The 15515-nt window shown below is 49.8% G+C and overlaps 1 protein-coding gene across 1 annotated transcript in view; it reads right to left on the bottom strand.

The window, feature by feature from the left end:
• Positions 1-1373: 1373 nt before the first annotated feature.
• The window catches only part of KDM6B (lysine demethylase 6B), a 39309-nt gene continuing 25167 nt past the window's right edge, over positions 1374-15515 (bottom strand). The window contains 10 exon segments of the mRNA XM_070954529.1: positions 1374-3450; positions 4828-4998; positions 8911-9037; positions 9378-9519; positions 10848-11035; positions 11292-11406; positions 12203-12351; positions 13614-13682; positions 14459-14523; positions 14674-14879. Coding sequence (XP_070810630.1) covers positions 3427-3450; positions 4828-4998; positions 8911-9037; positions 9378-9519; positions 10848-11035; positions 11292-11406; positions 12203-12351; positions 13614-13682; positions 14459-14523; positions 14674-14879 — 1256 coding nt within the window. The 3' untranslated portion in view covers positions 1374-3426.

The raw sequence follows: 15515 nt of genomic DNA, 5'->3' as shown, positions 1-15515 counted from the left end.
CCTTCCCCCCCTCTCTCCCCCCACCCAGAAAACCCCCTTGGGCAACAGGCCAGATGTTGATGCTTGGGAGTGGGAAAGAACCCACCACCCATTTGGGGAAAACAGAGCCCATCAGGAGAGGCTCCAAAGATGCCCCTTAAATTTTGGGGTGCCTGTTGATAGCATCGCCCTGGGGTTAATTGGGGGAACAGGAAAGGGGGGGTCCTTGAACCCACCACCCAGCCCAGATTCCTGAAGCAAAGAGACATCTCCCAACTGCATTGGGAAATCAATGTTTTTGCAGGTTTGGGAAGGCCTCAGTTTCCCCTGTGAAGACCCCTCCCCACCCAAAGCCCCCCTCCCTTTTAACAATGGGGATGCAATGCCCCGCATGCGATCAGCAAGTGAAGACCCCTCCCCACCAAAGCCCCCCCTTTTTAACAATGGGGATATAATGCCCCCCATGCGATCAGCAAGACCCCACCCCACCAAAGCCCCCCTTTTAACAATGGGGATGCAATGCCCTGCATGCAATCAGCAAGTGAAGACCCCTCCCCACCAAAGCCCCCCCTCCCTTTTAACAATGGGGACGCAATGCCCCGCATGTGATCAGCAAGACCCCTCCCCACCAACCCCCCCCCTTTTTAACAATGGGGATACAATGCCCCCCATGCGATCAGCAAGACCCCACCCCACCAAAGCCCCCCCTTTTAACAATGGGGATACAATGCCCCCCATGCAATCAGCAACTCATTGATTAAAGAGAAGAAGGGGAAAAAAGGAAGATTGGAAAAAAAAAAAAACAGGTCGGTTTATTTTAATCTCTGTGAGTTAATTTAATTTTTTTTCTTTTTTTTTACATTTACAAAATAAGATTTGCTTTCTCCTTGTCCCCTACAGTACATTAAAGAATCCGTTTGTGTGTGTGTGTTTGTGTGTGTTTTCCCAAAAAAACAAAAAGTTAACTTGAGATCTTCATCTGTTTTAATTACAGCATGTAATTAAAAGGGAAAGGGGAATTTGGGTTGTTTTTTCAAAAAAGTGCAGGTTTCGGAAGAAAGATTAATTTTTTTTTGTTTTTTTACAGTGTAGGATAGGATGAGATTCTGTTCAGGAGGAAATCAACGAATGTGATGAGAATCCATCTATTTTCTCACCCCTGCCTGCCTCCTCCCCCTCCCCAATTCCCCCCAACCCGACCCCACCTAACACCCCCCCCACCCCCCACCCCGTGAGAAAACTGAGCATTTACGTCCAGGAAACGGCCGACAAAAAAAAGAAAACTTTTAGAAACGCCATTAACAATTTCCAGAGAGAAACTCAAAAAAAAAAAGGACTGACGAAAAAGAAAGAGAGAGATGTGTCTTTTTAAAAAAAACAACAACAACACCCGAACAGGTACAACATTTTAAAAAGATTTTTTTTTTCTTCAAAACAAAACAAAATCAAAAAAAGCAGAATCAACAACATTTCCACCCTCCCCCCCAAATAAAGGACCAATAAATAGAGAAATCATTATCGAACGAACGAACAAACAAAAAAAAAGACATATAAATTAAAAAAAGACAGAGAGAGAGAGAGAGAGAGAACATTTTTATCAACTGTAAAACAATTCTGACACGCGGAGGTAAAAAAAATTTTTTTAAAAAAAATCCAGACGCGAGGGGAAAAAAAATTACCCCAAATCTCAGACATTCTTGGCTGTTTTTTTTTGTTTTGTTTATGAATCGGGAGTGAGAACTGTCTAGCTTTTTTTCTTTCTTTCTTTGTTTAAAAAAAAAAAGTAATATTAAAAAGAAGATAGGCCGGTGAATTCGATAAAGGAAAAAAAAACAATTAAATATAATCGCATCGGCAAAAAAAGGCGAAATAATTACGGGGAGCGTTAAAAGGACGTTGGATTTAAGGGAAGGAAGGAAGGTAAGTTAGGAGTCAGCGTTGTTGCTAAATTACACCTAACAATCGGTTAACAATAGCTAGGACAAGTGTTGTGACACACACCCCTTTCCCCATCCCACCGGGGCCCAAATTTTGCCAAACATTTTCTCCCCACCTACCCGTTGTCGTCTTTGATTTGGGGCAAGCACCATAACCCTCCTTTTGCACAGGATTGTAATTTTTCCCCTATCCAAAGAAAGGCATTTGCACCGACGGGTTTTTTTCCCCGACTGCACTCGTGTCTCTATATATAATCTGTATTTTTTTGTCCGTTTTGTATTTTCGTCTTTAAAAGCAGTTTCTAATACAAACCTTCTTTTTTTTTTTCTCCTTATATTTATATATATATATATAATATATAAAAGGATGTAAGAAATCAAAACGTCCATCCGAATAATTAAAAAACACACACGCCAATCGTCCCTGGCCCCGCCCAGCCAATATATATATATATATATAAATCAATGTACACACTCTTGCTTCCCCACCCCCGCCAAAAAACCAGAAGTTCACCCAAAGAGAACTGAACCATAAAAAGTCCTGTGTTAAGAAAACCCGTATTAAATTTTTTTTTTTTGCTTGCTTGCGTTGTTTTTTTTTTTTTTTCTTTTTCTGTTTTCCAAACTGGTTTTTGTTTTTGTTTTTTTCTCAAAATTTCCAACCAGGAAAAAAAAATTGGTAAATTAAAACGAACGAACGAACGACGAAAAAATAATTAAAAAAAAAATAACGAACACAACACCACGCCGGAGCAGCCCGGCAAAAGTCACTAGCTTGTCTTTCTTCCACAAAATCCACTCGCGCGCGAGTGGGCCGTAATGCTCGTGTGAACGGGCTGCCCCTCCCGGTTTCTTCTTCCTCCGTTCCTCCGAGCCCATGATGCTCATCCCGGGATGGGGAGGGGTGGGGCACGGGGGATTGGCGGGGAAGGCACGCGGAAGTCCGACCGTCAACCGGGATCTCGCACAGTTCCCGATTTCCCCCCCCACCCCCCCCCACTAGGAACGGAGTCATCATTCTCATCGACATCCTTTCGGATCAAACTGTTCTTCACCCCTTTATATATATATATATTCTTTTTAAATTTCAGGATTTATTGATTTATCGTCTTCTATTTCTTTTCTTGTCCTCTTTTCGGTTTTTTTTTTAAAAAATAAAATAAAATCAGCACCACCCAGGAAAATTAACAACAAAAAAAATATATATAAGGAGGTCCGTTGTGTTTTGTTTTTCTTTGTTGAAGAAGAAGAAGAATAAATTAAAAATACAGGGTCCGTCTGAGGGGGCGGGGGGAGGCGAGGGAAACGAAGCTTGTGACCGGTTCCGTGTCCTTCCGGCTCAGGACGGCTTGCGAGGAAGCAACGGAGAGGAAATCGAGACTCAGTTTCGGGATGGGTGGAGGCAGAGAAGGGGGCTACAGCACCTTCTGCCCCAAAACACTCACAGTGGAGTGGGAGAAACGAGAGCGGGAAAGCGAGCCCAGACATCGGCGCCTGGGCGTGATATGGCTCATCTTGAACTCGGCGTCGGGGCCTGCCAAAAAAAAAAAAAAAAAAAAAAGAGGACACGAATTAATCAGGGAACTCCTTTCCCAATCCTCGGAGTTTTTTTTTCCTTTCTCTAATCCAGGAATGTCAAACTGGATTTCTTTGAGGGCCGAATCAGCGTTGTAGTTCTGCTCCGCGGGTCGGCCGGGGAGGGGAGGTGGTGGAGACAGGACGGACGTCTCCTGCAGCATTCTGCCGGCCAAAACAGGGTGCGGGGAGGCCTTACGTGACCCCCTCGCACCCCGTTTAGGCCGGCATTGGTGCAGGAGGCCGTCCAGGCCAAAAACGGGGTGTGGGAGGCCTGTGTGAGGCCCCCATGCCCTGTTTTGGCTGCCGGAGGCACCGCGGGCTGATCCTTTACTATTTCCAGGCCAGCCCTGAAGGCCAGATTTAAGCACCTCCTGGCTCTAATCGATTTGGCTCCCGGCCATTTTTTTTCTCCCCACAAGGGACAGGTGATCCTCGACTTACAACCCCCAACGGAGCCCAAAACATTTGCCCCGTGTCACGACCTTCATTGTGAAGCGAGTCACACGATTCTTCAGTGAATCTGGCTGCCTCACGGACTTGGCTTGTTCGACAGTCGCCAAAGGGGATCGTGCGACTCCGAGATTCTGCAACCGTCACAAGTCTACCGTGTGTCCAAATTTTGGTCGCACGGCCGTGGGAATGCGGCAACGGTCATAAATGGTCCCAAGTCATTTTGTTTCTGTGCCGTTGTAAAACCCAGCTGGTTTTATTCTGCCTAAGGCAGGACTTGAACTCAGGGTCTCCTGGCTTCTACATGTAAGTCCTCAACTCGCAACCACAATTTTGCTCGCAATTTTTGTTCGCTTCACAAACGGGAATCACGTGCCACACACACACCCCTTGGACATTGTGAACGTCATAAATATGAGTCAGGTTTCCAAGCATCTGAATTTTGATCACCTGTGACAAGCGGGGGAATGCTACGACGGTCACAGGTGTGGAAAAACAGCCCTCAGCCCCTTTTGATGAGTCCAATTGTAACTGCGAACCGTCACTTAAGTGAACGGTCGTAGGTCGAGGACCGCCTATGCGGCTAAGTTGGGCCAAACAGCTCTGCCCCATTGGAAGTGCAAGGACTTCTGTCCAGAGGGAAGGGAGAAAATTAATTTTAAGAACTACAAAGGGGAGGAAGAGGGGAGGAAACCTTTCCCCGTAAAACGATCCTCCCGACATAATCCCGGTCGCGAAAGGATCCACACATACACACAAACACACAGCAGAGTTGAAGAAGCTTCTAGGATGAGAAGCGAAATCTCCTCAAAGAAAAAATAAACCAGAAAGTCCAGTTGCCTCTTGAGACACACAAACATAAGCGCACACTTCAGAGACTCACCAGGGTGAAGCTGTCGTAGATGGCGATCAATTCTTCGGTTTTGTACTGTTCGAGTACCACGACGCCGTGGAGGGACGAGTTCCGTTTCCGGGCGCAGGCCTCGCAGTGAACTAGGTACGTATTCTTGCTGCCGTTTTCGCTGGTCACAAAAAGGACGTTGAACACCTCTACCTGCGGGGAAGAGATGGGGAGGGTCAGTTCCCCTTCTACGAGGCAGGAGACCCCCTTCCCTGCCTAGGGAAGAAGCCAAGATCCCCCCCCTCCAAAAGGAATCTCACGGGAGGGGGGGGAAATCTCTTAAAAATGGAACCCACGGATCAGCGGAAAAGGATTTGGGAGGCCGCTAGCTCGGCTCGGCTTGCCGCAGTGAGCCCCTGAACCATCACTATGGGTGCTCCTCCATCAGTGGGGGCTTTTAAGAAGAAGTTGGACAGCTATTTGTCTGAAACGGTACAGGGTCTCTACCACGGGCAGGGGGTTGGGCTAGAAGGCCTCCGAGGTCCCTTCCAACGTTCTTATTCTGTATCAAGCCGACGAAACAGCTTCTCCACTGTCTCTACTTCCAGATGTCCACCACTCTGCCCCGTTGAGACCTTGTTAAAACCCTAAACGTTCATCCTGCCCCATAGCCCAGAGTTCAAAAATTCCAAAGGGAGGCGCTACCCTCGGCCAGGAGAAGGAATCATGCCACCAGCAACCCCCACTTAAAGACACCAGAAAATGAGGTCCCGAGACCCCTGCCCACCACCACCACCGCATGGAGAAGGCCTTTGAAATGCCCAAGTGGCCACTGGCGCTTGGCTTCCCTTCCGCTTTTCTCAGCGGGCACAGTCTGGCAGAGGACAACGGGTGCTGTAGTCCCAAGGTAGTTGATTTGACTCCACTTGGACCGAAGACAGAATTCAGGCCCCTGTTTCAGACTCCTTTATTGATCATGTATAGGTGGCTTACAATATATAGTACAAAATACAATAATATATATATATTTAAAGTACCGTTATTTTTCGGACTATAAGATGCACTTTTTTGTCTCCCAAAAGGGGGTGAAAGGTCTGTGTGTCTTATAGACCGAATATTGCCGAAGCCCTGCCCACCCGCCGCCTGTTTTTTTGCCTCCTCGTGTCCCGCTTTCGGGCCTTTTTTTGGCCTTTTTTCAGGTCTTTTTTTGACCCGTTTGAGAGTTTTTTCGAGCCTTTAAAAAAAAAACAGGCTGAAAAAAGGCTCAAAAATGGGTTGAAAAAAAAGCACCCAAAAGCCCCAAAAAACGGGCCGAAAAAAGCATCGAAAAGTGCCAAAATAAGCCTCAAAAACGGGCCGAAAAAAGCCTCAACAATGGGCTGAAAAAAGCCTCAACAATGGGCCGAACAAAGCCGGAAAAACAGGTTGAAAAAAGATGGAAAAACGGGGCGAAAAAAGCCTCAAAAACGGGGCAAAAAAAGCCTCGAAAACGGGCTGAAAAAAGCCTTGAAAACAGGCTGGAAAAAGCCCTGAAAACCGGCTGGAAAAAGGCTGGAAAAGGGTCAAAAAACAGGCTGAAAATGGGATGCGCGGAGGCCCAAAACTTTTTGTTGTTGTTTTCCTCTTCTAAATTTAGGTGCGTCTTATAGTCCGAAAAATACGGTATCTTTATTTTCGATCAATAACCTCTCCCCGTAGTTTCAGGGATGTGCCGAACAGGACAGGGAAGAGTCCCGAGACTGAGCCCTCCAAAAAGGGTCATCTGATGATCCAAATTGTCCTTCCAAACTTAGCTAGGAGTAGAAACCTAGTTAAATAGTGGTTCCCAGTTCCCAATCTTGCTGTGGTGGGCGGGTACGGTAGCCAACATCAAGAGATGTTACGAGAACAGGTACGGCCTGGTTTCTCCATCCAGGTCTCACCATCGATGGTCCATGAAATCAACATGCCGTTTCTCTCCCGGGGCCGAGTCCAAATCCAAGGTAACGATAAACCTTGTATAAACATGGTTCCACCTCTTCCTCTACAACCTTCTCCAAGGAGAGGAAGTCAGAATTGTTCATATCCACTAGACATTCTTCTGAGCTATACTTTCTTAAAATTCCCTGGCTCGGGAATTCTGGGAGTTGAAGTCCACAAGTCGTAAAGGGGCCACCGTTCCCCATGTTGGCTCGGGAATTCTGGGAGTTGAAGTCCACAAGTCGTAAAGGGGCCACCGTTCCCCCTGTTGGCTCGGGAATTCTGGGAATTGGAGTCCATAAGTCCTAAAGGGGCCACCGTTCCCCCTGTTGGCTCGGGAATTCTGGGAGTTGAAGTCCACAAGTTCTAAAGGGGCCACCGTTCCCCATGTTGGCTCGGGAATTCTGGGAGTTGAAGTCCACAAGTCGTAAAGGGGCCACCGTTCCCCGTGTTGGCTCGGGAATTCTGGGAATTGGAGTCCATAAGTCCTAAAGGGGCCACCGTTCCCCCTGTTGGCTCGGGAATTCTGGGAGTTGAAGTCCACAAGTCCGAAAGGGGCCACCGTTCCCCATGTTGGCTCGGGAATTCTGGGAGTTGAAGTCCACAAGTCCTAAAGGGGCCACCATTCTCCATGTTGGCTCGGGAATTCTGGGAGTTGGAGTCCACGTCATAAAGGGGCCACCGTTCCCCATGTTGGCTCCGGAATTCTGGGAGTTGAAGTCCACAAGTCCTAAAGAGACCGTTCCCCACATCTGCTTCAGCAGATGGCAAAAATGGAGACTTCTTCTTTTCAAGAATAATTTTCTCTTTAGTAAGAGCGAGCAGAACAAGATGGGGTCCCAAGAATTCCAGTGACCTCAGGTGCAGAACCCATGTATGCCCACGTACAGCAGAGATTCTGTCCAAGAGACATCCGATCAACGAGCGGGGAAGCTCCCGTATCATTGCTTGAGTCATTCCTGGTCAACCGAGATGTCCTTCAGTTATGACATCAAGCCTTCATGTTCATCCATGGCGCTTCCTCAATTCTGTAGACCTCCTAAACCTTCTAAGATGGTTGCTCTCCTTCTCTCTAATTTTCAAGGCTCTTCAACTGAAGTTGCTGGTCAGATTTCTCTTACTCCTTTAGTTGCGTTGAGGTGGGCTCCACACACACACATCGAAGACTTTCTAATCCTTCTTCCCCGCCGAGGAAGCTTCTCGTCTCTTCAGGAATCCTTCCAGTTCCATACCGGTGTTGACCTAACTTCCTTTCGTGGCCACTACAATCCTGACTAACATTTTGTCTTCTTCTCAGTTCCACGTTCTTCCTTCACCTTCCTTCTTCCTTATCTTCTCCTCTTACAAAACCACGCGCATCATACTCACTGTTTTTGACCTCTTCACCTCATTACGGTTGCACGTCTCCACCACTGTCAGGAGGTGTGGGGAGGGGGATTTTAAAAATCCCTTACTGGAGATGGGACAGGAGGTATACAGGTAATTTAAAAGACAGAGAGACCTCACCAAGCCCACGCCACCCCCGCGGTCAGAAGCCTTCGCTGGGACCCTTTGGGGGGTGGGGTGGGAAATGAGATGATGACAAAGATGACAATGGACCTATGGATCCATCTCAGAGGCCACCACAGGAGAACTTGTCTCTCCACATCCTACCAACCAAGCGTTGAAGGACCTACTGGAACTAGGATCTCTTAAGGTTGGATCCGTGGAGGCCAGGTAGGGTTTGTTTAAAGGGAGGAGGACCTTGGGCCCAACTGGATTGTAGATGGAGAACTTGTCCCCACATCCTACCAATTATGCATTGAAGGACTGCTGGAACTAGGATCTCTTAAAGTTGGAATCCGGGAAGACCAGATAGGGGTATAAAGGGAGGAGGAGACCAAGGCTCATTCTTGGACCCAACTAGATTGTAGATGATGATGAAGAGACACCAGTTAAAGACCAGCCCACCTGTGACCCAGCATCAGCTGCAGAAAGGAAGCAATTGAGAAGAGAGGAAGAGAAGAAGAAGGAGGACCTTCAACCCTCTAGAGTTGACGGAAACCCACAGCCAACAGTCTTCCCCACTGACTCAAGAGAGATGGCGGGAAGCTTACACCGCGTCAAATCTGCAGCCGCTACGGGCGGCAGAGACACACAAGGACCACTCCCGAGGTGGGCTCTTACATCGCATTCGTTGCAGTAGTAGGCCGGCTCGTCCTTCACCCTTCCTTGGTACGCGATCTTCTTGCCCGATCGGACGAGACTTTCCCGCTGGACCTGACAGTGCTTGATGGACTGCATCAGGCAGTACCTAAAGAGAGGAGAAGAGGTGAGCCCAGGGACACACACACACACACACACACAACACACACACACACAGGCACCGCCGGGGTGCTCCTGGGCTCCCGTACAGGCCACCCTCGAGTTACGACCATTCGTTGGAAGGCACGACGGCATTGAAAACAGGTATTTTAGGACCGGTCCTTGCATTTACAATCATCGCAAAATTCGCTCAACTGCTTCGCTTAGCGACAGAAATTTCGGGCTCCATTGTGGTCCTAAGTACAAGGACGTCCCGTACTAGGGCGGGGAAGGCCAGCTTGGCTCACGTGGGACCTCGGAAGAGTTAAAAAAAAAAAAAACCAACTCACTTGATCATCTTGTACAAGTCCGAGTCGCTGATCTTGACCGTCCGCGCGACGTTCCAGGAGACGTGGATCATGGGCACGATGGACTTGACGTTCTTCACCTCGTTCCATTCGTAGCGTTCGAGCGCCAGCTGGTACTGGTAAGCTGCGGGGAACAAATTCAGGTTCGCCAGTTCCATAATCCACAGCAAATTCAAGACCTCTGGAATTGGGGCCAGGTCAAACGTCTGGATGCGAGTGGACTGTGAAAGTCGGTGTTGCTGGCGCTTCTAATAAAGGAATCTTTGAGTTAACTTCAGAGGGTTTGCCGTGTTTGAGAGCCGGGTCAGAACAGGGTCACGTCCAGTTTTGAGTGCCACCGTTTTAAGAATGAGTCCGATAAATTAAATTTAAATTAAAGTGGCTGAGGTTCAAAGACATTGCTCTAAAAGGTTGGTCACAAGCAAGGAGGAATGGACCTCTACTCCCTGTTGGGCCGGAGTGTAGGGTCATCTCCGTTGGGTTGAAAGTACAAGAAATGGAGTTCTCTCAAGAGGAACTTCCTGAATGTACGATCTATCGATCCGCGGGACAAACTATCTCACAATGTGTCGAGTTCTCCTTCGTTGAAGGTCATCACGTTCCAACCAGACGCTTGGACGATCATCTGCCAAAGATGTTCTACTAAAATGGATCCAGCACTGAGGAGCACTTTGACCTTCTAAAACCCCACGAGATCTACCAGGCACTGTTCTGGCTTGGTGTTGTGGTCCGCCAGCAGCTTGTGGAGCTGGCAGCGGAGTCGGATAGTGAGGTGGTTGGGGAGGAACAAGGGCCAGTCCTGGAGTCTGGGGAAGGCTCGGACGAGGGCTCTGCGTCGGAGGCAGAGATGGGGCCAGGGCCATCTGGGAGTGATGCGCGGACTCCGGAGCCTCCAGAGTCAGACATCAGAGAGGCAGAGGAACAGGAGGAGCCTGTTCCTTCTGCGCGCATGCGCACAGCTGCCAGAAGGCAAGAACAGTTAAAACAAAAGGGACGACTCAGGAGTAAGGCCTGGAGATGATTGGCCCCTCCCATAAGGCTTAAAAGAGGAGCAAAGGTACGTGAGCCCTTTGCAGGAAAGCAACGTTGTTAATTCTGTTCCCAGTCAGCATCTCTGTTTGATTCTGGACTCCGTGTGGCTTTGCAAAGTAGGTCTTTGGCAGCGTGTCAAGGGAGATAAAGGTTGGTGATTATCCCGAAGGACTTTTTGCAACTAATTGGGACTCAGCTGTGAATGAACGTAATTCACAGCTGTTGCAATAAAAGAGGTTTTTGGGACTACTCGTGGGTTTTAATGACTCAGGAACACTTGGAAGGTGGGAAATGGTCAGCTTCAAAGGCCAGTATGGCCAAAGCTCCTATCCCAAAAAGCTAGCAGGTCAACCTTCTCCTTCAAAGTCCCGCTACAGGTAGGACAACATCCTCCTTCTCCGGCCCGTCCCTCCCTCCTACCTGTCAGGGGACCGACGTTCCAAGCGATGTTGTTGCACCATCCAGTGGCCTGGACCCAGTGCACCGTCCCAGCGTTGATCCACACCAGGTCTCCAGGACGCTGGATGAAGCGGTAAACGGGGATGTTGGACTGGTAGAGGTCTTCTAAGATGGGCCACCAGGAGCCGGTGAGATAATCTACACCATGCCTACAAGAAAACCCAGGTTGAGGCCGTCTGGCAGAAGAAACGAGAGTCCTGAAGGCCACAAGAACATCTTGAACCTCACTTGGGTCAAAACCGTCAAGCGTGCTCGGGACCGCCACTGAGATGGTTCCTCTCCACTTGCTGCTCCTTCAACTGTCCTCAGAAGATTCCCTCTACCACCCTGTTTCTCCTCTCTGGCCAAGTTCTCCCTTGCCCCAAGACTGAGGAGATCCCACCCAGTTTCCTGAAGAAGTCCTACCTGTCACAGAAGGCACTGATGTTCTGCCAGTAATGTTCGTGGACAGCAAACCATTCGCAGTCCCCGGGCCCGATGTTGATGTTCACGGAGCAGAAGTTGTTGTTCTCCTGGTGACCTACAGAGGAGGTCCACAGACGAAGAAGTTAGCAGCTCAGCCCAGGTCAACTGGCCTCCATCCCAAGTCAAGACTCTTCGAAGCAGCAGAGATCCTTGGAAGACCCCGGTTGAAGAACTAGTGGCGCCCATAACAGGGGATCCAGAAGTTCCAGGGGTCTCCAAACGTGGCTGCTTTTAAGACTTGTGGACTTCAACTCCCAAAATTCCTCAGCCGGGCTGAGGAATTCTGGGAGTTGGAGTCCACAAGTCTTAAAAGAGGCCAAATTTGGAGATCCTTCTTCTAGGTTCTTAGCCACAAGCAATGATGCCCAGTTTCGGCTCAGATCCACCCAGCATCCCTCCTGTCCATCCACCTCTGTTCCCTCAGGGGCCAATCGGGGAGCCTCTAAGCAGGACCTAAGAGCCTTTCTCTGCCTCCCTCCACAGCTGGGATTCAAAGGTAGAGTGTTGTGAGATCTGGAGGTTCCACCTCTATGTTCTGTTTTGTTCTCCTAGTGCAGGGGTCGGCAAGCTTAAACACTCAAAGAGCCACAAAGGTCCTAACCGGAAGCTCCCCAATCAATTCCGGAGCTGACCGGAAATCCGGTTCCCCCACCATAGTGTCCCCTCCTAGCGCAGTTATCATTTTCCTATCCTAACCGAAAGTCCTATCAATTGTGGGGCCGACCAGCAACAGGGAACTGCAGCAGAGGGATGAAAGAGCCACATGCGGCTCAGGAGCCACGGGTTGCCGACTCCTGTCCTAGCGGGAGAGAGGGCCCAATCCATTCATGCTCAGACCAGGCGGTTCTCACCTGGGGTACGGCTGCCAGGGACCTTCATGTAGAGTTGCACCGTATTCATACCCAGAATGGTGTGGCCCACGTGGCTCAACATGTTCCCCGTCGACGTGACTCGCATAAAGGCGGGCAGCTTCAGCAATTCCTGGAGTTGCGGTTTCCATCTGTCGGAGAAACCAAACCGGTCACCCACGCTCAGAAGGGGCTGGGAGATCAACTAGTGTGACCTCCCTTCGGTATAGAAATCCTCTAGGGTTGGTCCTTGATGTTACGACTGTTAAGGGAACCTTGCACCAACAGTAGTACAGGTAGTCCTCGACTTACGCCCGCAATAAAATTTCGGTAGCTTCGTGAGACGTTTGTTGAGTGAGTCTTGCCCCATTTTTCCGCCTTCCTTGCCACAGTTGTTAAGCGAATCGCAGCAGTTAAGTTGGTCGTTAAGCGAACCAGTCCCTTTCCAAACGTCTGAGTTTTGATAACGTGACCACGGGGATGTTGCAACGGTCGTAAGTGTGAACAACTATCCTAAGTCACTTTTTTCAGTGCCGTTATAACTTTGAACGGTCACTAAACAAATTATTGAAAGTTGAGAATTATCTGTACATTATCTGTAATTTTACCACGCTGTTTGCAGCCGTTGTTAAGCCAGCGTGGTGATTCTAAGGGGAAACCCCCACAGTTGTTAAGCGAACGGGACGGTTGTTAAATGAACCCATTGTTCGCTATTGTGTGGTTTTGCTGAAAATTGTCTGTAATTGTCACTGTGTTGCCAAGGGTCGGTCCTGCGACCGTTGGAAGTTCACATCCAGGCTGTAAGCTCCTTTTTCCAGGTGGGTTGTGACTTTGGACAGTCCACTAAGTGACTCGTCATAAGTCGAGGACTATTTGTACTACTGAACACGGGGGCTTCGAATTCCGAGAACATCACTGCCCCTGCTAGCCAGGAATTATGGGAGTTGAAATCCAACAGATCTTAAAGGGGCCATAATTGCCCATTTCTGCCTTTTTAAGTCTTTTAAACTGCACTGACGGATTCTGGCCACCAGGAGGCCGCCTACCCCCGGAACACTTTCTTTCTGGAATTCTCATGCATCGCCACCAGGGGGCAACAGAGAGCCACAAGAACAGTGCTTTGCCCATAGGATTGGAAGGATGGCTGATCCCCAGTTCCATGAGTGGCCACCAGGGGGCCGCAAAGATGTGGGACGAAGCCCGCTCTAGGAAACCAAACCGTTTTACCTGCAGTGACAGGTCTGAACCTGAAGGGGGCAGCCCAAACAAGCAGATCTAGGCCCCCAATTCTCCGCTGCTGCTTTGCAAAACCCACAGCAGGAAATGGAAAATCGAGGCGGGGAGGGGGACAGGAAGAGAGGGGTGGGGAGAAAGGGGTCCACGGGGGATTTTCCCCCCTTCTCGCGATCCTCACCGCTTGGCGTCCGAGAGGTCGATGTTGGTCCCAAACTTGATTATTTGGTGGGGCTTCTGGTCGGGGTTGCTGCGAGAAGAACAACGGAAAGGAAAAATTGAGGACGGGAAGCTGTGATGACCCGTTTCCTCCCCGTCTCCTCCCAGATGGAGAACGCATTAATTTCCCAATTCTGCTCCCCCCCCTCCCCCCAAGTATCCTGTGCTTCTCTGGGTCCGCGATTCACAAGCCAGCAAAGCCTGACCTCCCTCCCTCGTCATTATGCGCCGTTTCTCAGCAAAACCTCCCACGCTCAAAGAATACGGGTAGTCCTCGACTTACGACCACAATAGAGCCTAACATTTCCGTGAAACCGTCGTTAAGTGAATTCTTCCCCCCGTTTTAACGAGCTTCTTTGCCACGGCGGCAAAGTGAATCACCGCAGTTCTTAAGTGAGTTCAGTACGGGCGTTAAAGTGAATTGGGCTTCCTCACTGGCTCGGCGTGCCGGAAGGTCGCTGCAGGAGAACCCAGGATACCGCGACCGTCATAAATAAGAGTCGGTTGCCAAATCGTCGTTTGGATTACGTGACCGTGGGGGATGGTGCCACGGGCGCGTGAAAAATGGTCGTTAAAGTCTGCTTTTTTTTCCCGGTGCTGTTGTAACTTTGAATGGTCGCTAAATGAACGGTCGTAAGTCAAGGACTAGCTGTAATCGATCAAAAGAAGCACTGATGATGCTACATAGTTGGGTCATGAAACTTCTGCACTAAGAATGCCTCATTTCATCTCTGAGCTAAAATTATTCTCCTCTATCGATCAAAACAAAAGTCACCCGACGAGCAGGCAGAGGCAGGAATACTCTACCTGGGCGGCGTCTCTGTGGTACTGTCCGGCTCCTCGGCTTCCTCATCGTCAGTCTCTTTGTCCTCCTGCCTCAACAGAGAGAGAAGTCAGAATGGAGACCTTCCTGCCAAGAGTTAAGCGACGGCCTTCGGTGTGCGATCCTTACGGGGCCCGGAATCCGCCCGGTCCGGTCCACGCTAAGGACGGGACGGAAGGACCAAGCTTGTCAATCTCACCTGAAGCGACTCCTGGAACGAAGCCGCTTGGTACTGGGCGTACTTGGCGATGGTGGTGTGCGACCGGCTGCTCTCGCACGGCCAGACCTGCTTGGTGCCCGAGAGGTCCCAGTTCTCGTCCGACGGCTGCTGCACCTGTGTGCGGACTTCCACGGCGTGCTCGCCGCTCGCCTCCACCAGCGTCTTCGTACTGAACAGTCCCAGATCTGAGGGCGAGCGGAAGCAGTAAAGTAAGGGGGCCCTGGACAGCCTCATTATACACCCCCCCTCCAAATTGTGCTTCAGTTCTCCTGAGAATCAACCTCATTCCACAAATTTCCATTTGGAAAGGCAAACTTCTACAATCAAATTGGTGTCCTCTCCACCCGGATCGACTTCCTTAAAGAACTACAAAGATCCTCGGCCATTCTCCAAACCTGGAGAAAATTATTGTGCACTCCAAAGATCTGATCTTCTTTGCTTTAGACCAGGTGTGTCAAAACTCAAGGCCTGGGGGCCAGATCCAGATTTGGCCCTCGGGGCTGCCCTGGAAACAGTGAAGGACTGTTCCACACTGCCTCTGACCCTCCCGAGCTCTGTTTTTGCGGTCAGAGTGCTTGGGCTACCACAGGCGCCCTGACATGAGTGACGTCAAGCTGGCCACGCCCACCCTGGCCACACCCACTCCAGCCCCCCCCCCCCCCGAGGTCAAACACAACCCTGATGCGGCCCTCAATGAAATCGAGTTTGACACCGCTGCTTTATATGTGGATGCGCAGAAGGCAGAGGAGAGGAGAACAGTGGAAATCTATGGGCCGGTCCTTGGGATGGAAGAGCCACTGCTGCTAGGGAAGCCCCACCCT

Source organism: Pituophis catenifer, unplaced genomic scaffold (genome assembly GCF_029215685.1).
Source record: "Pituophis catenifer annectens isolate HBS135680 unplaced genomic scaffold, rPitCat1.0.hap2 SCAF_15, whole genome shotgun sequence".
In the NCBI taxonomy this organism is placed as follows: domain Eukaryota; kingdom Metazoa; phylum Chordata; class Lepidosauria; order Squamata; family Colubridae; genus Pituophis; species Pituophis catenifer.
The sequence above is the reverse complement of the archived record's forward strand: the minus strand, read 5'-3'. Positions and strand labels throughout refer to the sequence as shown.